This window comes from Caenorhabditis briggsae (genome assembly GCF_000004555.2).
Source record: "Caenorhabditis briggsae complete genome, chrII, whole genome shotgun sequence".
Lineage (NCBI taxonomy): Eukaryota > Metazoa > Nematoda > Chromadorea > Rhabditida > Rhabditidae > Caenorhabditis > Caenorhabditis briggsae.
The window spans coordinates 9,529,822-9,554,743 of record NC_013486.2 but is presented as its reverse complement, the minus strand read 5'-3'; the positions used below and the strand labels follow the sequence as shown (position 1 = coordinate 9,554,743).

General features: G+C 38.3%; 7 protein-coding genes across 7 annotated transcripts; 3 read left to right on the top strand and 4 right to left on the bottom strand.

Annotated features, from left to right (window-relative positions):
• Nucleotides 1-878: 878 nt before the first annotated feature.
• Cbr-cpb-2 lies at nt 879-3,005 on the top strand (the record flags this gene model as incomplete). The annotated part of the gene is made up of 6 exons (XM_002630825.2): nt 879-923; nt 1,073-1,111; nt 1,164-1,678; nt 1,728-1,966; nt 2,013-2,770; nt 2,817-3,005. 6 exons carry the CDS (start codon nt 879-881, stop codon nt 3,003-3,005), a joined length of 1,785 nt encoding a protein of 594 aa, XP_002630871.2.
• A 209-nt stretch (nt 3,006-3,214) lies between these two features.
• Nucleotides 3,215-4,213, bottom strand: CBG02589 (the record flags this gene model as incomplete). The annotated part of the gene is made up of 3 exons (XM_002630826.1): nt 3,215-3,814; nt 3,857-3,986; nt 4,035-4,213. The coding sequence occupies 3 exons, from the start codon at nt 4,211-4,213 to the stop codon at nt 3,215-3,217; spliced, it is 909 nt and encodes a 302-aa protein (XP_002630872.1).
• A 264-nt stretch (nt 4,214-4,477) lies between these two features.
• Nucleotides 4,478-5,148, top strand: CBG02590 (the record flags this gene model as incomplete). Its single annotated transcript, XM_002630827.2, has 4 exons — nt 4,478-4,493; nt 4,651-4,726; nt 4,776-4,959; nt 5,026-5,148. 4 exons carry the CDS (start codon nt 4,478-4,480, stop codon nt 5,146-5,148), a joined length of 399 nt encoding a protein of 132 aa, XP_002630873.2.
• Nucleotides 5,149-8,876: 3,728 nt separating this feature from the next.
• Cbr-tag-319 lies at nt 8,877-11,469 on the top strand (the record flags this gene model as incomplete). Its single annotated transcript, XM_002630828.1, has 9 exons — nt 8,877-8,979; nt 9,031-9,119; nt 9,163-9,655; nt 9,705-9,921; nt 9,966-10,256; nt 10,301-10,447; nt 10,489-10,755; nt 10,798-11,302; nt 11,350-11,469. 9 exons carry the CDS (start codon nt 8,877-8,879, stop codon nt 11,467-11,469), a joined length of 2,232 nt encoding a protein of 743 aa, XP_002630874.1.
• Nucleotides 11,470-11,670: 201 nt separating this feature from the next.
• On the bottom strand, nt 11,671-12,547 carry CBG02592 (the record flags this gene model as incomplete). The annotated part of the gene is made up of 3 exons (XM_002630829.1): nt 11,671-11,907; nt 11,953-12,059; nt 12,106-12,547. 3 exons carry the CDS (start codon nt 12,545-12,547, stop codon nt 11,671-11,673), a joined length of 786 nt encoding a protein of 261 aa, XP_002630875.1.
• Nucleotides 12,548-14,512: 1,965 nt separating this feature from the next.
• Nucleotides 14,513-15,430, bottom strand: CBG25628 (the record flags this gene model as incomplete). The annotated part of the gene is made up of 2 exons (XM_045242509.1): nt 14,513-14,668; nt 15,182-15,430. 2 exons carry the CDS (start codon nt 15,428-15,430, stop codon nt 14,513-14,515), a joined length of 405 nt encoding a protein of 134 aa, XP_045098163.1.
• Nucleotides 15,431-18,078: 2,648 nt separating this feature from the next.
• On the bottom strand, nt 18,079-22,793 carry Cbr-frpr-20 (the record flags this gene model as incomplete). Its single annotated transcript, XM_002630830.1, has 10 exons — nt 18,079-18,194; nt 18,246-18,514; nt 18,567-18,821; nt 19,638-19,844; nt 20,224-20,351; nt 20,396-20,488; nt 21,210-21,286; nt 21,333-21,454; nt 22,237-22,392; nt 22,612-22,793. 10 exons carry the CDS (start codon nt 22,791-22,793, stop codon nt 18,079-18,081), a joined length of 1,605 nt encoding a protein of 534 aa, XP_002630876.1.
• Between the last annotated feature and the right edge of the window lie 2,129 nt (nt 22,794-24,922).

The following is a 24,922-nucleotide window of genomic DNA, read 5'->3' as shown; positions in this document are numbered from 1 at the left end:
TACGGTAAATCCAAGAGAGGAACAACTAGAAGATAAAATTTGAGGAAGCGAAAAGAGACAACGGTAGACTCCTCTACTCTCCTTTTATTTTGGTCAAATCGAGAATGTCAGTTTCTTGAGAAGCCCGCCTCTAAATTTGGACAGAAGTGAGAAAATTATAGACAACGATCACCGTAGAATGCGTCAGAACTAGGTGGAAATACGCAAGAGAAGGCTAATTTCTGGTCAAGAAACGACGGCTGATTAGAAAAAGAGAAAAGGTGCAATACACAAGAGTATATCGAATGTATTCAGACATAGAAGGAAATTAAAAATAGGCATTAGATTAACAACTGGAAAATATATTTTTGAGTACCAGCCTGTTTGCCGCGTCTCTGGAGCTTCAAACATCTGGCTGGTGCTCCTTTGGCGTGATCCACTCTATTTTAACGTCGATCCTCTCCTCACTATTTTTAATTGGACTTTTCTTCTGAATGGATCACATCAAAATTTATGTTCACAGTAAATTCTAAATCGAAAGTTTATTCGAACAATCCTAAAACTCGAATGTTTCAAAGAATTCAAAACATTGACATTTTTGGAAAATCCTGAAGTTTTGAAAATCGAACGTTCCAAAAAAATTTCGAAAATTAAATGCTCTGGAAGATGCTCCTATATGTGCACTTTGAACTCAATTATCTCGGTTCTTTTGAAAGATATCAAAAACAGGTCAATTAATAAAATGTTGGTCATATTATAATATCACCAACATTGCATCAGTTAATCAATTTTTGAAATATTTTTTTGCAACCTAGATTATTGAGCTCGAATTGCACTATGAAGGGTGTGCTTCTATAAGAGCATTTACAGTAATTTTCAAGCTATTAAAATTGTTCAGGATGCTAGAAAAAAGAGAAGAAACTTCATTTATTTATTTAAAAAAGGTAATAATTTTGTTTAGCTCTCTCTTGCTCTTTTAGAAAATTTTTAACGGAAAACGTGAAAATATTCTAGAATCCAGGGCAGCTGTAGGGGTCTTCCGCGTGTGGATCATGTGGCAGGGAGGACCGGACTGGAGATCTGGTTATTTTCTGATATTAATTTTTATCCATCGCTAAAGCGACTTTCGAAGGTAAGCTAATCCTCACGGACCTAAATCTTCAATTCTAAATTTTCAATTGCAGATGTCGAAATCGAGACGAGTTTTTCTATCCATCCAAGGTGACGACGACTTTTGGGGGAATGGCGATCAACTTGAGGGCAAAACGTTATCTTCCATTAAACAACAAGAGTCTAAAAAAATGGACGATAGTGTCGAGGGAATGGAGGAGGAAAAATATTTTTTTAGACAAAGCAAATTGGGTCGTCAAAACTTGGAACGTCTTCACGAAAAGGAGGAGCAAGAATGTGAAGAAGAGAGATTGGATTGGAGTGAGAAAGTTGATTCAGAAGAAGAAGAAGAGGATATTCAGGAGCAGGATGAAATAATAACAGAAGGCAAAGAAACGGAGATGTTCGATTCGGGTCCAGAAACAGATCAAAAGATGCCTGTTGACCCAAATGAAGGATTCTACAACAACTACCGTAGCTACTTCTCTGGTCGTCCAGAAATGCTGTTCCTGATTCGGAGTATTGATGAAAGTGCAACTGATTATTATGAAAAACCGTTCATCGATTTGTACGAAACAACTAGGAAAAGGTGAAAACTGGTAAGCATAAGAATATATTCTCATTGTTAAAATTTCTAGACTAGAGATGTATCCCAACACTGAGCTCAATCAGATTCTCCGTTGTGCATGCAATCCGAATGCTGGCGGTGGTGCAGACTATCGGGTTCGCAACAAACATGCAGTTGTTGTTTCCAACTTCCGAGAGCCAGATCGACGTCTTGGTCGTTACTCGAAGTATTATTATCACCACAATGTTGGTCCCGAGGTGTACAGTCGGAAAGTTTTTGTTGGAGGTCTGCCTGCGTGTGTGAAAGAGAGTGAGTATTCAAAAGAATTTTCTCGATTTTTTGAGTTTATTTTCAGTGGACATTCTTCATTTCTTCTCCCGATACGGTCGTCTACAGGTGGATTGGCCATCGAAACACTACGGATGTAAATCCGATTCTGATCCTTCCGTATACAACGAACCAAGTTTCACACCGCCAACATCACATCTCGGATTGTCATCACCTCCATTTGGTCAAATTAATCCATTCATGACTGATTGTCCACCAGCTCCATCTGATCTTCAAATGAGTCGCCATGGATCAGTTGATGGTGGAGGAGGAGGATTCCCAACCCACGGAATGTCGATGCGGAACATTGGATTCGGTGGCGGCAGTGGACCGAGGAGTACTGGAGAAGGAGAGAAAAAGCAACAACATCTAGGATACGTGTTCCTTCTCTTTGAAAAGGAACGTAGTGTCCGTGACCTAGTCACTGAATGTTTCGAAGAAGAGGAAGGACTATTCATTATCCTGGAGAGTGCCATTGAACCGATTCGTGTCCAGATTCGTCCCTGGTTGTTAGCTGATGCTGAGTTCCTTATGGATTTCAATGTTCCCATCAACACAAAAATGGTTGCATTCATCGGAGGAGTTCCTAGACCATTGAAGGCTGTCGAGTTGGCTCATTTCTTCGAGCAAACCTATGGTAATGTAGTGTGCGTTGGAATTGACATTGATAACAAATTCAAGTATCCACGTGGATCTGGTCGTGTGGCTTTTTCGAATTACCATGCCTACGTTCAGGCGATTACGGATCGATACATAGTTTTGGACCACGAGGATATTCACAAAAGAGTAAGATTAAAGTTTTCAGGTCCAACTAATAATAAATTGTTTTCAGGTGGAAATCAAACCATACTTCTTTCATAACCAATCGTGTGAAGAATGCTCTAGCCGTTATCACCGTCAATATGCTCCATTCTTTTGTCCATCACTTGAGTGTTTTCAGTACTACTGTGAACCGTGTTGGCACAAAATGCATGCACGTCCCAGCCGTTTCCATCATATGCCGGTTGTCAAAGGAATTTGAACTCTTGATTTTCATTTTTTCGAACATAAATATTTTCTAAAGCTTTCGTGTTGATTTTGCTTTCCCGAATTCTCTAGTCTGATTTTTTAGAACTTCGAAGTTCTTTAATTGGGGTTTCAATTGGCTGATTTTCTTTACTATGTCTAATGAAACCAAAGAACTTTAGAAAAATAAAATAAATCGTTTTATTGGAAACAGAAAGAGACTGTTCACCTTCCTTGGTATCTCTTTGAGACATAATGATCTTCTGGACCCCACGCTTCTGTAGTTTCTCCTCTTGCTGCCTTCTCAGCTTTCTCGCGTTCTCTGATAACCTTCCAGATTTCGATATCTCGCCAGTCGGCTTTTTCGAAATCTGGTCTTGGATTGTGCTTCACTTCTTCCACTTCCTTCTTCTTTCCAAAATCGAAGTGCTTGTTTTCTCCGTACAAATCGTCTTCGGCAACCACCTTGTCGATCAGTTTCGCCTTGTTCTTCCAGTCTCCATCTGGATCTCGTGCTGCCTTCTTCTCCAATTTCTTCAGCTTCTTCTCTCGCTTCTTTTCTCGTCGCTTCTCCTTCTTTGCCTTCTTTTTATCCTTCTTGATCTTCTTTAATAACTCTTCATCAACGTCTCCAATATCCAACAAAACTTCTTTTGCCTTTTTGATTCTTCTCTCTTGAATTTCCATTGGTTCTGCTTCGCGCATGATTGGTTTAGGTGCACATCCTTCTTCCCAGAGTCGTTTAGTTTCATCGTCAGCGTCTTCCTTGTATTTCGGAACTTTATATTCTTCCACATGATCCACTCGAATCATTCGTTTATGTAACTGAAAATTGCTATATTTGAGAGAAATTTCAACAAATTTTACCGTAATTCCATTGAAGTTGTCGACAGCTAAAACTGTACTTCTCTGATCTTTATAGCACAGGAAAGCGAATCCTTTTGATTTTCCAGTGTCTTTGTCACGAATTAAATTGATGTTCATTACTTCACCGTACCTAAAAACAAAACAAAACCAAAGCTTTTAAAAAACTAAATAAACTCACTGTGAGAAAACAGCAATAACATCTCCTTCTGAAAGAGCATATGACAATCCACCAATGTAAATCCAAGCCGAGTCTTTGTATGTTTGATGCCACGATTTTTTGAGGTCTCCAGCATATCCCAAATTGAGCTCTCGCTCGTTCATACGATTTTGATTTTTAATGTTTGTGATAGGGTTCATTTTGATGAATTATTTGATAGCGAATACACAATTTGAGCTCAATTTCTATTTCGAAAAAATATTTCAGAAAAACTACGGTGGAAATGTGTGCAGACACCGTCACGTCAAAGTGCACACACCTCGGGGTTTCTCACTTTGCGCCCTTGTTTTGTCCATCGATTTTCTCATCAACTTTTTGTGTAATAAACGACTGTAAAAACTGAAGACATTTTACAGATATCTCACATCTAGTCTATTTGCTACGCTCGAGATAAACGAAAAATCATGGGAGGAGTTCGAGGTGAGTTTGCGAACTATGTCGGCAACAATGATCCCATTCACGTGGGGCTTTAGTATTATCTGTGGCTCTCAAAATCCTCGAATCAGTTTATGTAAAATGTGTTGTCATATCCACATTGATTGCACTGACTGCTGCTCGATAAAAAATCCAATTTTAGCTGTTGCTGCCCTTGCCTTTGCCGGAGTTGTTGGACTCACATTCCTTGTTCTCGGATGCGCACTCCCAATGTATGGGTAAGTTCCAAACATTTGCCGAGTTCTTTCCTAAATATTTATATTTCAGAACATGGTCCCCAATGTTTGTCATTGCATTCTACATCCTGTCGCCGGTTCCTCTTCTGATAGCAAGACGATTCCAAGAGGACATGACAGGAACCAACGCATGCATTGAACTGGCTCTCTTCATCACCACTGGTATCGTTATTTCTGCATTCGCTCTCCCGGTTGTCTTGGCTCATGCTGGAACGGTGAGTTTTACATTCCGTCTTTTTATTATTTCTTTTGTGTTCCGCATGATTGAATGTGTAATTTAGATAAAGCACGGAGCATGTTTCCTCATCAACACTGGATCAACAATCATGTTCGGGACTATTATCGCATACTTCTACTTGCATCGTGATGACGACAGTGGCAGCTGGAGCCAATCCCTTTTCTAAATCGCGTGTTCACTGTCATTGTCTTTTTTTTTCTTTCAAAGTCTTGTGGTTCGTCGTACTGCCTTATTCGGAAAACACCTTAACTCCGGTATTTCAGATAGCTAAATCCGCGTGTTTCCTCGTGTTCATTGCCAACCTCATCAACTTTGGCGTCGTCATCTTTTACTTCCGCATTTTCAACGGCGAGGACATGAACGAGATGTCGCTGTGGTGATCGTTCAGCCATACTTCTTCTATTATAACTTATTCTTTCTCATTCTTGTAATTTCACTCCAGTCCACTTGATTTTCGGTGTTTCTTCAAATTTGTAAAAATGTAAAAATGATCTGTACATTCAGGCGAATAAAATTCATACTTTAAGGGATTTATGGGTATCATCACTAATAACATCATTACTAACAACAAACACCAAATTCTGTCTGTGATGATGTATGTCGCGTGGCGTTTCACCCACTCAAACTTAACCGATTGAGCTAGAATTTGGATGGATGGATCGGAAATTTTTATTAGTTTATCCCCGACCTTTTCTATTTTCGAAATTTTGTCTCTGACGTCTTCTGGAAACGTCTTTCTTCTTTTTCAGTACAAATCTTTAGAAAATTATTTAGGCAATATTCACGCCATTCCCGTCTAACCGCCCAATTTTTTTTTCATCCACGCTAAATATCTTTGAGAAAGAGGAGTGTTTGGGCAAATAGTTTTTCAGTATGGGTCTTTGAATCTTATAAAGGGCAGGGAACGACTGGAATGATGGGTTAAAAGGAGAGAATGTGAGGAGGAATGAGAGCAAGCTATCTGGATATTTTGGTTTTCTGGAGTTTGAATTTTAAGAATTCAAGTTTTCCGAATTTTTGAATATCAGCATCTAAATTGTTGGGATCCTAATTTACAGAATTTGCAATATTTTAGTTTGGTTTCTAAGTTTTCTGGAATGTCTCGATCATCCGGACTTCAAATTCTTAGAATAGAGTTTTCGAAATTTTGATTTTCTGAGTTTTTAAATTTTTAAACTTTGATCCTGATGAATTTGATCTTTGGATTTTGTTCAAAAATTTTTTGGCACTTGAGCAATTCTCAAACTAAATTTCTGAAATGTATTTAGAGATTCAGAAATTCAGAAAATCGGAAATCGAAAAGTTCAAAAACTTTCTAATTCAGATATTCGGTAAACCTGAAATTCAAAAAAAATTCGGGAAATCGCAAAATGCATAAACCCGAAAGTTCAGAAATTTCCGAGTTTTACAAATTTGATAACTTTTCAATTTCTGAATTTCCAGAATTTGGAATTTCAGAATTGAAAGTTATAGTATAAGGAAGTTAGGAAATATTCAAATTCGAAAAATAACATTTCTTGAATTTCCAATTTCCGAATAACTGACTTTTGCAATAACTGACTTGGAATAATTTCGAGAAAAAAATTTTCGAAATGAATGTCGAAATTGATTCCGGAATTCGATGCGTTTCTGATTTCTGAATTTTCATATTATCGAACATTTGAACTTTCTAATTTCAGGAATTCAAAATTTCCAGAATTTTTGCTTGAGATTCGAGGAAATGAGAGTTTGAGAGTTTGGGAACTGTTTATTTCAGAATTTTCGAATTTCTGAAATTATAAGTTCCAAATTTCACAAAATTTTCGATTTTATAAATTCCAAGTTTTAGAATTTCTGAATTAGAGAAATTTTCCGAAGTTGGCTATTGATGGCTTTTATAGGAAAGACACGACTTTTTTATCAGATTACGGGTATCTTAAGCAAGAGCCAGGCGGATTAGCCCCGAAGGGGCGTAAACCATACTTGAAAAGGGCCGGGCCGGGATTCTTCCCGATTTTCGGAAGCCTGGCCCGGCCCGGCGGCCCTGTCATTCACCAAGTTTTGAAAATTTCAACAAACCCATAAGGGGGGACCCATACGTGATTTTTTTCGATAAACACATCCTCTCCGAGTACCGTATGACCTTTTTGATCAAACAGACGCACCACTCCCACAAAGACCCAAAAATATACAGCATCGACCCGACAGATCCGCATTCGGTTCCAGATGACAAATTTTTGCTACCGGACCTTCCGGGCCGGGCCCGGGCCTTGAAATTTTCCTCAGGCTCGCGCTTTGGCGGGCCGGCCCGGAATTTTACAAGTATGGGCGTGGCGACATAAAAATGATATTCTTAACCTAGACCTAGACATGATTAATACAAGGGTAAAAATAAATATTTTTCCTAACATCTGACAGCAGCAGGCTTTGAGCTCCGTTTTGCTGCAGAGCTTATCATTTTACTAAGAACTCTATGTGTGAAGAAGTTTTTGCTTAGTTTTTGACTTTGCACGCTCTCCCACAGACAATTTCCGAACTGCAAATTAATTTTTGATCTACAGCAAAAGTTTGGCGCGATCACAATTGCAGGTCTAAAACCATAATTTCAGAATTTTTTATCTGATTTTGTGGAGTTCCAAGATGATTCAAATGATTCTTAAAAAATTAATTAGTGGTTATAGATTCATGTATGGTCGTTTTCCGGAAGAAAAAAATGTCAAAAATGGTCATTTTGAAAGTTTTTAACAGAAAAAATCTATCTCCTCTTTCAGTTTTTGACATTTCTAGGAGTTCTATAGCTCAAAAAACCGCAATTATTTTCTCTACATTTTCTATGGACGAATTTTCAATTTTTCTGATAAAAGTTTTTTATAATTCAAAAACCTCATGAAATTGCACAAAATAGCATTTTTGTGTTGTTTTTTGATTATAAAAAAGTTTTATCAGACGAATTAAAAATTCGTCCATAGTAAATGTAGAGAAAATAATTGTGGTTTTTTTTGAGCTATAGAACTCTTAGAAATGTCAAAAACTGAAAGAGAAGATAGATTTTTTCTGTAAAAAACTTTCAAAATGACCATTTTTGACATTTTTTCTAATTAATTTTTTAAGAATCATTTGAATCATCTTGGAACTCCACAAAATCAGATAAAAAATTCTGAAATTATGGTTTTAGACCTGCAATTGTGATCGCGCCAAACTTTTTTGCTGTAGATCAAAAATTAATTTGCAGTTCGGAATTGTTCTGTGGGGGAGCGTGCTTTGGAATACAAAGAAGTCTAGCAAAAAGTTAAAAATTCAACGATGGAAATGTTTCAAGATCACAAAGTTTCGAAAATAATAAAGTAACACTCAACCCGTCAAAAATTATCAAATTAAAAAAATCCGAGCTGTGGAAGAGGAACGCCGGTGGCTGTAGCAGAAGGTCCCACAGAGACAACTACCGTAACCTAAAAATATGTTTAATTTCAGGATTTTTGTTTTCTCGTTTTTCACTGATTTTCGTCAAGTTCCTATTGTTTTTCCCCCAAACAAGTCGGGAAATTTTTGATAGGGAAAAATTGACTGAAACGTACGATAGTCGAGAAAATAAGTCCGGAAAATAAAAATATTTTTAGGTTATCGTAGTTGCAATTTAATGCGAGCCACTGTTCTTGTTTAATGAGCCGATCAAGCTAAAACTTGTATTAGTGGAACGGAAGATTTGGTGTCTCAACTGTTTTTTTTAATTTTCGAATAGTTTTACTTTGACGCCTTCTCAAAACGGGCGCTCATAAACTTCATGGATACTGTATTAAAGGCGCATGTTCATTAGTGATCCGGTCCCGACTCGAAATGTTCGCGCCGGCGCTTATCGAGATAAATTCTGTCAAACGACTCAGTTTCCGCCCAAATTTAGTGTCATTTCTCATAAAAATGAGCTTGTCAGAATCTCACCGCCAAAATCCGCTAAACCTAATTCTCCCCGCTAGTGGTTCTCCGGAAAAGTCGAATATTATCGGTGATGCGCTTGCTAATGGTAAACGTCTCGAATCACAACAGTTCATGTAAACTAATTTCAATTTTTCAGACGTTGATCTGCAAACGGGAACAAATGTTTCGAGTTTTGCCAATCATCAGACACTTCAAAATTCTACATTCGACAGTCAGCCGCCACCAGTTAGATTTTTTCGCCTAAAGAATTATGATTTTTGATATTCAGGTGCAATCGTTGAAAGTTGGTAAATGCTCAGCTGACATAATATACGAAGGAGGGCTAGAAGAAAAAGTGGATCCCGATGAGTATAAGATGTTCGACCAAGGAATCGATAGCGAACCAGTGGAGGTGGATGGAAACGAAGTCGAAATCGATGTTCGAGGAGTTAAATACAAAGTAGCTTATTCACCCGCTGTTTGCGTTTCCGTTCTCAATGCATTTCAGATTCCATACGCGATTGAGTGTCATCTTTGCAATGAAATGATGAACCTGTGCTTGAGAAGAACTCGTTATCGCGGAGAACAACGAGAGTATCCGGCATATCGCTGTAATCGAAAGGGCTGCCAAACATTCCGATCGATTCGGAAAGTTTTCAGCAACTGTACTTCCAGCAAAGGAAGTGATGGAAAAGAAGCTCCCTACATGGTTTATGACCCGTCTATGGAATCTCCACGGCGCGAAGCAAAGCCTCCGCCTCGCGGAGAGTTTTCTGAAGATGGTATTCCAGTTATCCCGGCATAAATGGTTTTTCTGTTGTGTGTTTTCAGATGACGAAGAATTTGTTGTTCAACGCGTTTACCTTCCGAAACCAGATGAGCGGAACGCTGATCAAAGACCACTCTCGGTGATGGATAGAATGAGAAAGGCGAATCAGCGTCGTGCAACTGTTTTTTCGGAGTTCGCTGATCAACTTCGTCGCGACATTGCCGCAAATAAACGCATTAGAGTTCGCAAGCAGCCACCAGAAGAGGATGAGCAACAAGGGTATTGAGTTTAGAATTACTTTAACATCCTCCTCTAATTTTCAGTACCTTGTTCTATATTAGTAAGGAGCTCAGTCCACAAGAAATCATTGAGCTTCAGGATGCTGTCATCAAAACTTTGATATCTCTCAGAAAAATTCCACCGCCCATGTCGATGTACGATCTTCCAGTTTTTGCAAACTGTCCCTATTCTAAGAACATACTTGAACGTGGATTGGCAACTTCTCAAGCCGATTTTTGGAACGCGTTCACCGATTCATCACAACCACCTCTTCCGGACGGATTCACAAGAAGAAAGGATGACACCCTACTCTATAGAGATCCTAAACCGTATAGGTAGATATTGTTTATTTGGTTGCTTGACAATTCTTTTTTTGCAGGGTTCCGGATATACTCCAAGAAAATTCTCCTCGAAAACAAGCTGATGATGTGGTTAACTATCAGAAGCGGAAAGTGGAACAAGATGCTAGAAGAATGGAGAGGAGACACGTGGAGAAAAGATATCGATCGTGGGCTTCTCTGAAGAGGTACTTCATGAAACAGTATGAAAATAATAAAACAGTTCTAGAGAGTTTGACATGGCTGAGACCGATGACCGTCTAGCGTCAAAGTCTTCGAAAACAGACAACGATGGAACCGCCGCCGTTAACAGTTCAACGTTTCAACGACAACCTCGCCCTGTCACATTCCAACAAATTGTGCACAAAATAAATGGGTCATCCACTGGTCAATTGACTTGTAGAATCCGCGCCAGCGATTCCGAACAGAATGGCGATTCTTTGCAGTGGATCGATGTTAAAACACCAATGAAAAACGGCCAACGCGATCAAACGAAGTGAAACATCCATTCTGTACTTCAAATATATTTCTCTTTCAGAAAGTCTCAAGATTATGAAAACAATGAGCTTGAGGATGACGTTTTCGAAAGTAGTCAAACATTCAAAGAGTCACCTTCGATGCCAAGCTCGTCCAGTTCGATGCGTCAATCAACGTCTCCGCAGATGAAGTCGTTCTTTTCTCTTGATAACGGAATTCTGAAGAATTCTTCGAGTCCTCAACTATTCTTTCCGGATGGTCCGTTCTTGAACAACAATTTTCATAGTTCGTCATTATATCCTTTTCTGCCGCCATATGCAATGCCTCCAACAATGGAATCTAGTATGCTTTATAATGGTTCCGACGAACCATACCCGTGTGTTGGAGCATCTGAAACTGTTCGTGGGGATTCTCTTGGTGTTCCGTTTACCTACGTTCACCCAGTTTCTGGAATACGTCTGACCGACCCATCCGCATATTTGAATTCATTTGTTCCATCTCCAATCACAAAACTTGCACCGATGAGTTTCAGTGATGAGACCTCAAGACCACGGCGTTCTTCAGAGGTATCATTGGCAAAACGATTTACTTTAATTAAATTGGATTTTTTCAGCCCACCACTCCTTCTTTGTACAATTTGGACGACTTCAATCTCGCTGATGAAAAAAATGTCTGCATGGAAGAGAGCAAAAAGATGATGGACAGCTTCATGAAGTTCGATCCCCCGGAGTAAAGATTACTCCAACCGCTTGTACATTCTATGTACCCTAGTTTTATTGCACTTGTTTTACCCAATTTTTACTGCATTTCATGATTCTATCATTTTGTCAAAGTTGTTCTTGTGTCTATAGTTCATGTTTGCATTTTTTGTTCAATTTTAAACAATCTCTAGTTTATTCATTTAATGCCATGTATGACTTAAAGACAGTTCTATTTATGCATCCTCTCGTTCCTTTCTCAATTCTGACTGCATTTTGATGTCCGCCAGGTCTGTATTCTCATAGAATCCTTCGAGAGCCTTCTGCTTTCTTCTATGAATCTTTTGAGAATGTTTTTTAATACAGAAACATGTTAAAATCCAAATCATTACAGCGACGAATATAATGCACAGAGCAGTGAAAACTCGTCGTCGGAGCACCAGATATTGAGGCGCTTGCTCTCTCGATTTTTTCTAAATTGTTCGAAATTTTAAAAAATAGATTAATGATTTGCTCACAAAGGTATAATACTTCATATTCCCAAAGTCGTAGCTGTCAAATAGTTTCTCAATTGGATCCAAAAGAGTTGGATTATAGTTTAACTTGAGAACTGTATACCCATTTTCTGAAATATGATATTTAAGAAATTCGGGGTTCAGATAATTCCAAACCTATAACTCGCTTCTTCTCTGTGTCTGATACTATTCTGGTCTCATCACACGGATCAAAACATGCAGATGGACTGTAACTAAAAGTTGATATCCCATCGTTGCCTGGCTTCTCGATGAAACACCAAGGACCTTTTCTTCCTGATGTTATGTCATCTGTCTTTAATGCTCCATTTGCAGTAACATTATGCATTGGATGGTCAATCGGGAGCTTAATATTCCGACACTTCGAATGATGAAAGTTTTCCGTTGGCTGTTTTCGTTGCTTTTCAGTGTTGGAAGCAGTTGAAAACCAGGATTCAGTGGATTCGATCCATGGAACACACGATTCCCCTTCGTTCGATTTATCCACGTTTCCAAGGTATTCATAATCGGTCATCGCTTTTTGTACGATACATTCGGCACCTTCAGAAAAAGTTTGTTTTTTCAAGAATGCACGAATCATGATTTTCACTTACGAATTCTATCTTTGGGATCAAAAAATTTCCCATCATACAGTGCTCCAGAAGATAGTTTTATTGTAAACAAGATAAAAAGCAACATTGTGTATTGAAATTGAAACTAACTTTTAGTTCTGTAATGAGTACTGCCATGTGGCAAAAAAGAAACTACTCAAAATCAGGTCAGAAGATACATTTTGAACAGAAATCATTTTGTGCAAGGTGTCTTCAACGCTTTTTCAAAAAAACCCCGGACAAAATTTTCAGGGTCTTGCTCCTTTCAAAATGCACTACTGTAAGCACTGTAATCGAATGCCCCCATACCACAACCAAAAAGTTTGAGCTTAATTATCTCGGTTCCTGTAACAGATATCAAAAACATGTCAACTAACAAAATATTGGTAATATCATGATAAACGTTTTGTTAGTTGAACACTTTTCGAAATCTTTTACGGGAAATGAGATATAGGAAAGGGGGAATTTCAAAATTTTTTAAAACTTTTTTTCGTAAAAAAAATTTTTTTAACTTTTTTTCGTAAAAAATAACTTTTCCGTGGTTTTCCAGAGAATATATTCGAAACATTGAAAGCACTGTGATCTGTTTTTTTCCTTACAAATTTAGTCAAAAATAGAGTAGACTACAGGAGGCAATTTTTTCCTGTTTCATGTTCACGTGAAAAATATTTATTTAGATCATCAAATATAAAAAAAATAGAAGATATTTAAAAAACACAGAAAGGAAGGCACTTCTTTTCTGTGTAGAAAAGGATAGACACGTAAAAAGACAGAAAAGAATCAACTTCCTTTCTGTGCTTTTTCTGTGTGGGGGAAAATAATTCAAATTATTCCTGATAACTACGTGAACAGAGTATACAGAGTACTATACAGAGTTAAAACTACTTTGAACGTGGAGTTGAAACAAAAACTCGAAGGTGAATTTGAGTGGTGAAGGTGAATTTGAGTGGTGAGCTGAAGTGATGGCGGATTTGAAAATTGGTGACATCCACTGTGAGTACTTGATACGAACTTGTTCAGGATCTCATTTTAGCTGCTCGATTCTTTTAAATGCTGGAGGGCCAATGTTCGGTTCGGGTGAAGTGCATTCTCAGAGTTATTTATCAATTTATGATTTTGAAAAGTAATCCAGCAGCTAAAATGAGATCCGGAACAGGTTCGTATCAAGTACTCACAGTGGATGTCGCCAATCTTCAAATCCGCCATCACTTCAGCTCACCACTCAAATTCACCTTCTCGAGTTTTTGTTTCAACTCCACGTTCAAAGTAGTTTTAACTCTGTATAGTTAAAGTTCACTTAGTTATCAGGAATAATTTGAATTATTTTCCCCCACACATAAAAAGCACAGAAAGGAAGTTGATTCTTTTCTGTCTTTTTAAGTGTCTATTCTCTTCTACACAGAAAAGAAGTGCCTTCCTTTCTGTGTTTTTTAAATATCTTCTATTTTTTATATTTGATGATCTAAATAAATATTTTTCACGTGAACATGAATAAATTAATGAGAAATGAATAAAAATCATAATGAATGTAAAATCATTGAGATTCCTACATCTTTGCTTTTTTCATCAAAATTCAACATAGTGTACACTTTTTATAATTTAAGTAATGAGATCTGTCTAATTGTCACAGACTTTTCTAGATTTTCGAAAAAAAATCGACGATTTAAAAAATTTTGAAATACCCCCTTTCCTATATGTGGGCTCAAAATTAATAGTTAGTGGTCACTCTACTAAAGCGTCTACGGCATCTTCTTCAAAGCCGGCTTCTTATTCATGAATCAATGAAATAGCTTTGTTTATCAATATTTTTATTTTTAAAATCAAACTTTTTGAAAACCCGTTTAATCATCAATGGAGTAGAAAAGAGAAAATTAAGAGGTAGAAAACTTTGACGAAAGAATTAAAACAATTGTGGAAATGCCTTCTTTGAGTTGAAAAAGATTTGTGCTTGATTCTCAAATGGAAGAATACGAAGGTATTGAAATTTTAGAAGAAATGCGTTGAATTGAACAAGTTCCTGGATAGAAATAGATGCTGTGTCCATATCGATTGGTTGGGGAGGAGTCGATCTCGCAGATGATGTTCCAGATGATGACGCAGTTGGTAGAGAGCTGAAATATACACATAATCAATCTTTAGAAAGGATTATTATGACTTGAAGATCAAGAAAAAGGGTATCGGTAAACTACAGTAACCCTCATTGTTTTCAAATTTCAAAGTTAATTCGAAAACTACAGTAATCCTCCTTAAATACTTTTAAATTTTAAAGTAAATCTGAAAACTACAGTAATCCCCATTATTTTCATATTTCAAAAATGAATCCGAAATCCACAGTAATCCTCATTATTCTCAAATTTTAAAAGTGAATTTGAAAACTACAGTAACCCTCCTTTTTGCCCTTCAGATAGAAGCTTCGATGAAAATTCTACTCACTCTTGGCTCTCCTTCGACAATTTGATGTTTTGTTTGTCTTCATATGTAGAACAACTGTGCTCGGTAGGATTGCTTCCATGTTAATAAATTGATAATGGAAGTACTTTCCAGAGATCTGTAATACTTCTTTCTATAATCCTTTCTAGAAACGGTTTGTTTTTCTGATAATAAATTCACAACTTATAACTAACCTTCTTCACATGAGTACCATAGAAATGACGCAGAGCTCTTGACAACTTCTCATAATTCATCGCCTTTCCACCTTTCTTTTGTCCCCAAAGAACAGCAACAGCATCTTTGTTCATAATCCTGAATACCAGTTCTTTTTTGTTCTCCCACACAATAATATCATGATGAGTCGGATTGTTCAGAAGGTTCCAAAGAAACTCGAGAAGGAAAGTTCTATTCCGATTTAGATCCTTACTCTTGAAGGCAGGCATGCTTGGTAGAGATCTAAAAATATAGTCAGAATGGAGAAACAAGACAGAAAAGTAAAAGTGTAGAAAAGTGAATAGAGAATGTAGTATGAAAAAGTAATTTATGTGTCGAAACCGGCAAGACTCACAATCAAAAAAAGGATGAATACAAATGTGCAAACACGATTCCAGGTGTAACTACTATAATGGGCGGAACCTTTCGAACGCCGACAAAAGGCGAAGAGGTGAAGAACTATGATGGAACAGTCAAAGAGTCCCTGAAACTATTGATTTCGGATGAGCCATTTGATCATGCCGCGAAAGAGCGGCTAACAACAGTTAAAAGTAATGAGCATTGACTTGTCATACCACTCCAAATAAATACTTTAAAAAAATGTCCTTCCAGTTTATAGGTCCACCTCTGTTTTAAACTGCCGCGCAAACAGCGTTGATGTGTCCATGTTGGACATTAAAAAATCAGATTAACTGTCATAAATTACCTGAGGCTGCCAAATTTCAGAAGAAAAGCCAATCGAGTTATGAACCCAGAGAAAATGGTCCATTCGGATGAGGAGCGTACTAGGCGAATCCAAGTTACCACCCCGCCGTGGTTTCTCACTCCACCCCGTAAACTACTTTGTTATTAAAAAATGCTCCACCTCACTAGCTCTTCCCCTCTCCATCATTTTCCATGAATCTTATTCCAAGTCCCATGTTCCTCTTGCCTGGAAACATGCAATTGTTGTTCCTATTCCCAAAAAAGGCAGTCCGTCCCTACCCGAATATTATCGACCTATATCATTAACTGACCCTTTTGCTCGAATTTTCGAGCGCGACATTTGTAATAGAATTAAATCTGACCTCGCCCACAAATTCAGCCCCTATCAAAATGGCTTCTTAGCATACCGTTCCTGTACAAACGCCCTAATACACTCTATTTCCAGTTATAAGATGATTCTGGCCCGTCATAAAACCCTAGACGTTGTATATTTTGATTTTTGCAAGGCTTTCGATCAAGTATCTTATGCCCTCCTCTTAGCCAAATTGGCAAATTTTGGTGTTCAACCCCTCTTCCTCTACTGGTTCCAAGACATCCTCACTAACCGCTCCTTTTCTGTCAAAATTAACCATTTCATTGAACCTCTTTCTCACCCTACCCCCTCTGGGGTTTCCCAAGGCACTGTAGCCGGTCCCCTACTCTTCATCATATTTATTAACGATCTTCTCCTTTCCCTTTCCTCCAACTTACATTTTTCCTGTTTTGCTGACGATATCAAAATATTCTCCAACGATCCGTCCTCCATTCAATCAGGTATTGACCATATTGGTGCCTGGGCCAAATCTAACCTTCTTCCTCTGGCTCTTGCCAAAACTGCTCTTCTCCGGCTTGGCCCAAACAACCCCTCTCATCCCTATGCAATTGATGGCCTCCCCATTACAGCATCCTCCCCCATCCGTGATCTGGGTTTATTAACAGATTCCAACCTCAAGTTCTCAGATCATATTAATCGTGTCTCCTCCCTTGCCCTTCTCCGGTGTAAACAACTCCTCAAATCCTTTAACTCCAAATCCCCCGAATTCTACCTTGCCTTTTTCAATTGCTACGTCTTGCCAATTCTTGAAAATTGCTCGGTCATATTTTCCCCCCATCCCGATTCCAAACTGTCTAAAAAACTTGAGTCCCCCCTTCGTTTCTTCTCCAAGACTATTTGCCAACGTTGTAATATACCATTTTCGTCTACCCCCGGTGCCTCTTATCCTTCCAGACTCCAAGCTCTCAATTTTTTCTCTTTGCGTCATAGACGCCTTAAATCTCAGTTAATGCTTCTGTACAAAATAATTAACCTTACTTCTTACATTCCCCACCCTGAATCTCATTTCCGCTTATCTAACTCTGCCCGTCGCCCCATGACTTTAATTTGCCTCAATCCCCATATCAATGATTTCTTTGCGTCCACCATCCCATTTTGGAATGCCATAACTGCCAATGTACCCCACTTCCTCACCCCGTCCCAATTTGAAAATCTCCTTGATTCTTCTATTTCTCGCTACTAGCTATGATCCTTATTTTTAACACATGTATTTTACTGGATATAATTCCTCCCTTTTCCATTATTTTCTCTTCTTAACTTATTAGGCGCTCCTCGTGAGGGGGCTGCCTTTTTCTTATGTACTGTTGGTCATCGCTCTGAAAATAAATTAATCTTAATCTTAATCAGATCAGTTCTTTTTGCCGACATGTCAAGGAATCATCAGAAAAATATATTGCTCAGATTCGTTTTTTGCTGTGCCACATCCTAACATTCATTCTGTATTTCCTAATTAAAGCCCACCCAAACCCTCAACTTTGAGCATAATTATCTCGATTCCGGTGAATGATATCAGAAAGAAAAACTGATAAAATCTTGGTGATATTACAATAAATAATTTAGCAGTGGTATCTTTCAAAGGAATCGAGATAACTGACCTTAAATTTAGCGGTTTGGATGGTTTCCATTAGAGAAAATACGGTATCTTTAATACAAAAATTTTAAAAATCGACATGGCTTTATTGTTTTAAGAACATCAAGAAAACATACAAGAAAAATAGACAAGTTCATTGAATCACAACCGTAAAAGGGGAAAATGTTTTTTGTTCAGAAGAAAAAAGTTTCATATTCTCAATTCATAGTTTAAGGAAACTCTGTAACTGTGCATACAACAGCCCCGTTATCATCTACAACACTTGTTTTGCATGGTCTCCCATTTGAACATGTGTCTCTTAATGGATCGAATTTCGGTATAGAACCTGAGAAAAATTAATATTTTTGAATTTTCGTCTTGCGAATCAGTTGCCTACCGTTGCGAAGTGCATGGATTGGGGACACCTGAGTGTGTACACCATCTTCATGATGTGCTAAAAATCTCGTCTGTTCCAGTCTTTCCAGATTGGCATGTTCAACAAGTGTCTGTGGAAGAGAAATCTTGTGGCGTGTTCGATTTGAATGGGATATGGATAATCGAGACTTCGTTCTTTTCCAGTGTCTCCAGATGATGAATTTATCTTGAACTGGAAGTCGAAGAGAGATTCCGCGTATACCACATCCGTACACTACTACCAGTTCTTTTCTGAAACATTGAAAACTTTGATTACCTGAGAAAGTACTCGAATAAATCTTACCTGAAGTCTTTACCAAATAGAAGGTAGATCACAAAATTGATAGATGAGTTAATGATGGCTAAGAAGTTGATAGCTTCTCTGGAGAATGTGTAGAAGACGTGATGATCTCCCATCAACGTCTCCTGACCCATAATTCTTTCGAGAAGAGTTAGTACGAATCCCCAAAAGTTGCAACCGAGAAAGATGAAAACGATGATAACAAGGACCAGTGTTGCTTCTCGTGATTTCTCTTTTAGTTCGTTTCGACTAGAAATTCTGAAAAAAAAGAAATTGAAAAGCTGAAAGATTAACTCATCAAAATCAAAAGGCTTTTGGAATTGTAATGAATGAAAAAAAAATTTCGGTTCTTTTCACTTTAAGGATTCTAAGGCTCATTGGAATAATTTTTTGCCCAAAACAAGACAAATGTAATTATAAAGGACTCATTCTTTACATGATTATTGGAGACAAATTCAAAAATGCGTAAATTAGTCAGTTCAGCAGTTTTAGACCGCTAACTTCATTATGATCCTTAAAATGAACGAAAACTTTACCGTAGTTCTTCTGTTAGAAGCCTACCCAAACCGTCAATTGTGAGCTCAATTATCTCGATTCCTGCGAAAGATATCAGAAACTTGTTAACTGATACAATCTAAGTAATATTAAGATAAATAATTTATCAATAGACAAATTTTTGATATTTTTCATAGGGATTGAGCTCAAAGTTGGGCGAGCTTCTATTAGAGAAAATAAGGTATATTCTTTTTTCAAATCAGTTCAATTCCAAGTCATTTCACTCGAAAAAATATAGTAAGCAGAAAAAAGAGTTAATAGCTCTAAAAAGCTAGAAGAGCAAATTTAGAAGCGAATTAAAAGTTAGAAGCAGAATAGTAGAGATGAAGCGTAGAAGCAAAGTGTGTGTGTGTGTGTGTGTGTGTGTGTGTGTGTGTGTGTGTGTGTGTGTGTGTGTGTGTGTGTGTGTGTGTGTGTGTGTGTGTGTGTGTGTGTGTGTGTGTGTGTGTGTGTGTGTGACATGCTACAAAAGGAATTGACGACAACGAAAAACTTTCGGAAACATGCTCATAGAGGCACCGGAAAGAGTCAGGCGACGTAAGCGACGTGGCTACAGTAGGAACACTTCCCGCCGTCGATGAGTCGACAACGACTACCGTACGACGGGGAGCCAAGCCGCGGAGAGTAAAGGACGACAGAGGGACATGGCAAAGACAATCGGACGGACAGTACCCGGCGATATTTCGCGGAAGATTTACACTGGCTGAAAGGGCGGCCACCACGCTTCTGCAATGAAATTGGAAAACCGGGAAATTGGAATCAAACTATCAGACTGGGACCCCGTGGGAGAGCATGAGTGCATTTTTGAATTATTTTGTCTTATGTATGTGAAGTTTCTTTCTGAGGGATGCATTCATAGAGATTGGGATAGTTTTCAAAAACGAATCTGTGATTGCATGGGGAAAGTAACTTTCAAGAACTCAACTCCGAAGCATGTCATATAGAAGATGAATCATTTCAATTTGTACAATCATGCCTGAGGCTTCTTATATATCTTAATAGGGGTATCGGCCGTACATAGAAGTACAGAGGACAATAAAATTATGATATGAAAAGCTTTGGATTCTGAAATATTGAGCAACAGATTATGGTGGAAAACACTCACTTTTGATTATGGAAATCATATTTCTCAAGACTTTGTCTGATAGTGTACGCGATGATGGCATTGAAGAGAAGAAGCGTTAAAAACGGGAAGAAGACCATAACGACATTGGTGACCCATAGGGAGTAAACCTTAAAAAAAGAGAAATTTGAATCTCTTTGGAATTTTAAGTAACCTGTTGATAGATCGGATTGCTCGCCATAGCAGATGGGAGTAGAATATAAGATTGCCAGTTACTACCATCAGGACAGTTTGGATTCACAGTGACCTGGAACCGATTTGATCATATTTGTTAAAGGCACGGGCCGGCAAAACAGCATACCAGATGATAGAGCTCGGCGAGCTCTGCAACATCCAACAAGACTCGACCAGCTTTGAAAGCGGCTTTATGGTCCGGACCGGCAGTTTTTAGCTGGTCCGACAATTTTCTACTATATAAATCATAAATAAATCATACTTGCAAAACCAGGACTTGGCCCGGCGGGCCCGGCTTATCCAAACTTGAAAAAATTGAACTTTCAGAAATTGATTCAAAATTTTTTGTGAAACATATTTTTATACATTGGTGACCCATAGGGAGTAAACCTTTGAAATAGATCTAGAAAACGTTTTCATTTGACAGAAAAATCGTCCATTTTTTCTACTGAACCCAAAGATTTTTTCGGAAAGGTAGGAACAATTTTTTCTGAAAATCCGAGCCGGGCCGGGTCGTGCCGAGCCGGGTCCTGGGAAGATTCTGAAAAATGCCCTGCTTGGACCGGCCCAGCACGTTGCAATTATTATATAAATTCTGGCCGATTCTTCTTGGAGGGAAGGTTGATGAGCTTGCCGAGCTCTATCATCGGTTATGCTGTTTTGCACACAATTTCCATTTTGAAGCGAGCTATCAGTCGACCCAGAATCGGTTTGTGAACAAGAATTTGATCTCTTTCAGACCCATTTTACAATTATATTTTGTTTCCCAATGGGTCACTACTATGCTCACTGACCTGAAGCTCAAAGAACTTTGTGCAATTAAAAACGACTGCAAATGTTGTGACGCCAAGAATTGTCCATGCAGCGCCGCCTACGAATTAATTAATGGTTTTGATGAGTTCCAGGAATCCCTTTACCTGGTCCACACATCATTTTGCTTCGTTTCGGATGACAAACTGCCAAATATCGTTCAATTGTTACTGCTACCGTAATGTATACACTTCCAGTTTGTGAGATATGGGAAAGGGCAAAGGCAAATCTGAAACGAAATCTCGACTTCCATTTTCAGAGTTTGCGCTAGAGGCGTCAAATGTCTAATGATGCACACTAAGCACCGACACTAAAAGTAATAAATGTCGCACATTAATCCCTCCAAAGGTTTCAAAAAGAAGACATGGATGAATGATCAGTCATTCTGCACACTTGAAGATGTTTATTTTCTTGTTTCCCGTACTCATTCTATTTTTCGACACACACGTCGTCTTCTTCCCAAAGTTCATTCCCACCACAATTCTGGTCACTGAAGGGATAAGAGATGATTGAATAAGTACATCCACTGCCACAATCATTCGCATTTTCCCACCTAGACTACTAGGTTTAGAGTCCAACAAAACGACCAAAAACCCCGCTTGCACATCTTTTTTTGGGATACTACTGGGTCCACCAAGCCCTAAGCTCCCAATATTTTCAACACAAATCTAATCATAAGACGCTAAACTTTCCTAGCATCCTCTACGTTTTTTTGCTCTCACTACTATCAATGCTGTCGATCATCATGTCCTACTTTTTCACTTCCTCAATGCTCTTCAAGAAAAGTAAAAAAGTCGCTTATCCCCTCTTCATGTCAATCTACTCTTTTGACCATTCTGCTTCCTTTTTCTCCGCTAAAAGTCCAAAAACCGTTGTAATTTCCTGTTTCTTTTTGCTCTCTCTCCGAATACACCCTCCCCCCTCACCCCACCCCCTTGCGCAATAAGTCAGCTCTTCCAATAAGGAAATTCGATTGTCTCTCTAGCTTCAAAATGATATCGAAACACGAACCTGAGATAAGTGAGCCATGCCACGTAGAGATCGAAAGCTGCAGTATACTCGATGATGTATTCCATGGCGTAAATGAAAAATGCAGTGATCAGAAGGCAAGAATCGAAAACGGCCAGAGCTGTGAGGAACAGATTGTTGGGATTCCGCATGGATGGTCTGAAAGGGAGATATTGATTCCAACAATGTATTAAACAAAATTCTCAATTCAGGGATTTCTAGGTCCAAAGTGACCCCAAGGATTCACATTTCACACAGGTAACGCTGGTTTCAACTGCGCAAATTGGAAATTTTGGGAAGCTAGGCTTCACTTCGGACAGATTTCCTGACCCAGAATTTTAGACTTGGGAGCTCTGGACGCCACATTAGAATTCTCACCTAGTCAAAATCAGAGCTGTCGTTGCATTTCCAAACAATCCGAACAGTCCTATCAATGTGCCAACCACACTGATCAGAAAAAACTTGACCTCCAGAAATTCGTGTGGCTCCAGACCACATTCATCTGGAACACCGGACGCCGTCGTCGGCGTCAAATCAGTGATGTTCACAATGACATCCATGTTTCACTTGGCACCTACTCGTCCATGACCAAACTGACCGAAGAAAAAAAATAATGAGATAAATAAAATAGAGATAGAGAAGAATAAGATAGAGAAGAATAAAATAGAGATAGAGAAGAATAAAATAGAGAAGAAAATAAATTTTCAAAAAGCCGAAAAAAAGAAAATGAGAAAAGTGTAGGTAGACTTGTTGGTGGGAAATGAAGTAATTAGTGAAACCGAAAAAAAAACAGAAAGAAGAGAGAAAGAGCTGTTTTTTGAAAAACCATGAAGTGCATAAATAGGAACAAAGATCAAAAGAGGAAGGAGAACAACTCCAGGTTTTCAGAGAAACAAACATTGGAGCTAGACTCTTTCTCCAACTAGAAGGCTCCGCCTTTTCCAAATCCAAGTAGGCGGAGTTTCAAGAGGAACTTTGCCCCTCTAGGGCAAGTGGCGGAGGAAAATGGAGAGAAAAAGGGCTTGTGGAGTTGGGGGAAAAATGGACGAAATAAAAACTAACAAAGGCATGGAATGGAATCATGAAAATATTCGTTTTTATTTCATTTATATTCATCGAATTCGATAGAACGAAAATAGAATAGAACGGATGATGCGTGAGGTGGCTGGTGTCTGGATAGAGCATACTTGTAAACCGGGCCCTGGCGAGTCTTCGCTGCAATAATTCCGTACCAAGTAAGTTAGATATGATATAACTTGATGAGTACTATAAAATGATACTAATTGGAAAACTGTATCTTGTCTATGAACAAAGTTATAAACCGTAAAGAGACAGGCATGGGTCGGATCTGGCCCGGATCAATTTGTTTGTAACTTTGTTCATAAACAAGATACCGTGTTTCAAAAATATAATTTTGCAGTCGTAGTCTTGTTCTATCATATCTAATTTGGATTATCCAAAAATAATGATTCTAAAATAAACTATGGCTGGGCCCGCGAAGGAGGAAGCGAATTTTCGAAAATTTCAGAGTTGAAGATTCAAAAAAACAGAAAGATTAGAGTTTCAATCGGAACGATGGATGTTTGGTGGCCTAAAAAATATTAGAAAATCCAAACAAACCAACAAATATTTTTCCTGGAGAAGGCGAAACTAGACGCAGTTTACGACCTCAAAAAAACGTGAGAATGAATACGGGGAAAATGAGAAATCACGCCTCCACGTCTTCTAAAAGAGGAAAACTATGAGTAGCTCTCGACTCCAGAATATCCTGGGATCTGAATCGGAAAACCCAGGAGATTCGAAAATTGATCACGTGTGGGTATATTGAAACATGGGGAAAATGTTGAAGGAGATGGGAAAAGAAAATGGGAAAACGGACTATAAGAAGAAGGAGTGGCTCAAAAGGATGATGATGATGATGATACTGCCTCATTTGTACCGCAAAACCCGAAAATTGACACCCCAAGTAAGTTGTCTTTTTTCTCTTTTTTTTCGATAGATAGAGAGAGAGATTAGCGGGAGGAAAAAAACGCAGAGAAATTCAGAGAAGATCAGATGACGTGGCAATCGTAGTTCCAGAACAAGAAAGAGAAGAAAATAAGGAATTGAATCGCAAACTTTGAAAACAACTGGGACCTAACAAGCCCGAATCCGAATAATTTCGTTTAGTGTATTTTGTCTGTGGCGGTCCTAATGAACGAACGCCTGACAGAAGAAAAAATGACAAATATAACAAGAAAAGTTTAATAGAACCCAGTGCTCGAAATTCTGAAAACAAATGTGAAAAAAAGAAGGAGAAGATTTATAAGTGTGTACATCATCGGAAGTGCAATCGAACAGAAAAAAAGTGAGGTGGGGCAAAGAAATAAAAAAAGAAAGAAGGAGAAGAATAAGGGGAAGGACTGACAAGAATTGCAAATGACACATCATTCACAGCTCCAGAAGGAACTGGTGAAGCTGAAAATTGTGAATAGTCGTCTTCTGTCTATTCTTCTCGATGACATCTTCAAAGCAACGAAAATGTGAAGAGATGCAAAAACTGCAGGTGGGAAAGCACAATATCATAATAACTATCATTCAAATCTAAATAACCTAACATATGAGGAGAAGGATATAAACTATTGTTAGGAAGTGAATGTCAGTTGCAGACAGATTGAAGAATAACTGGAAGACTGCGAGAAAATAAGGC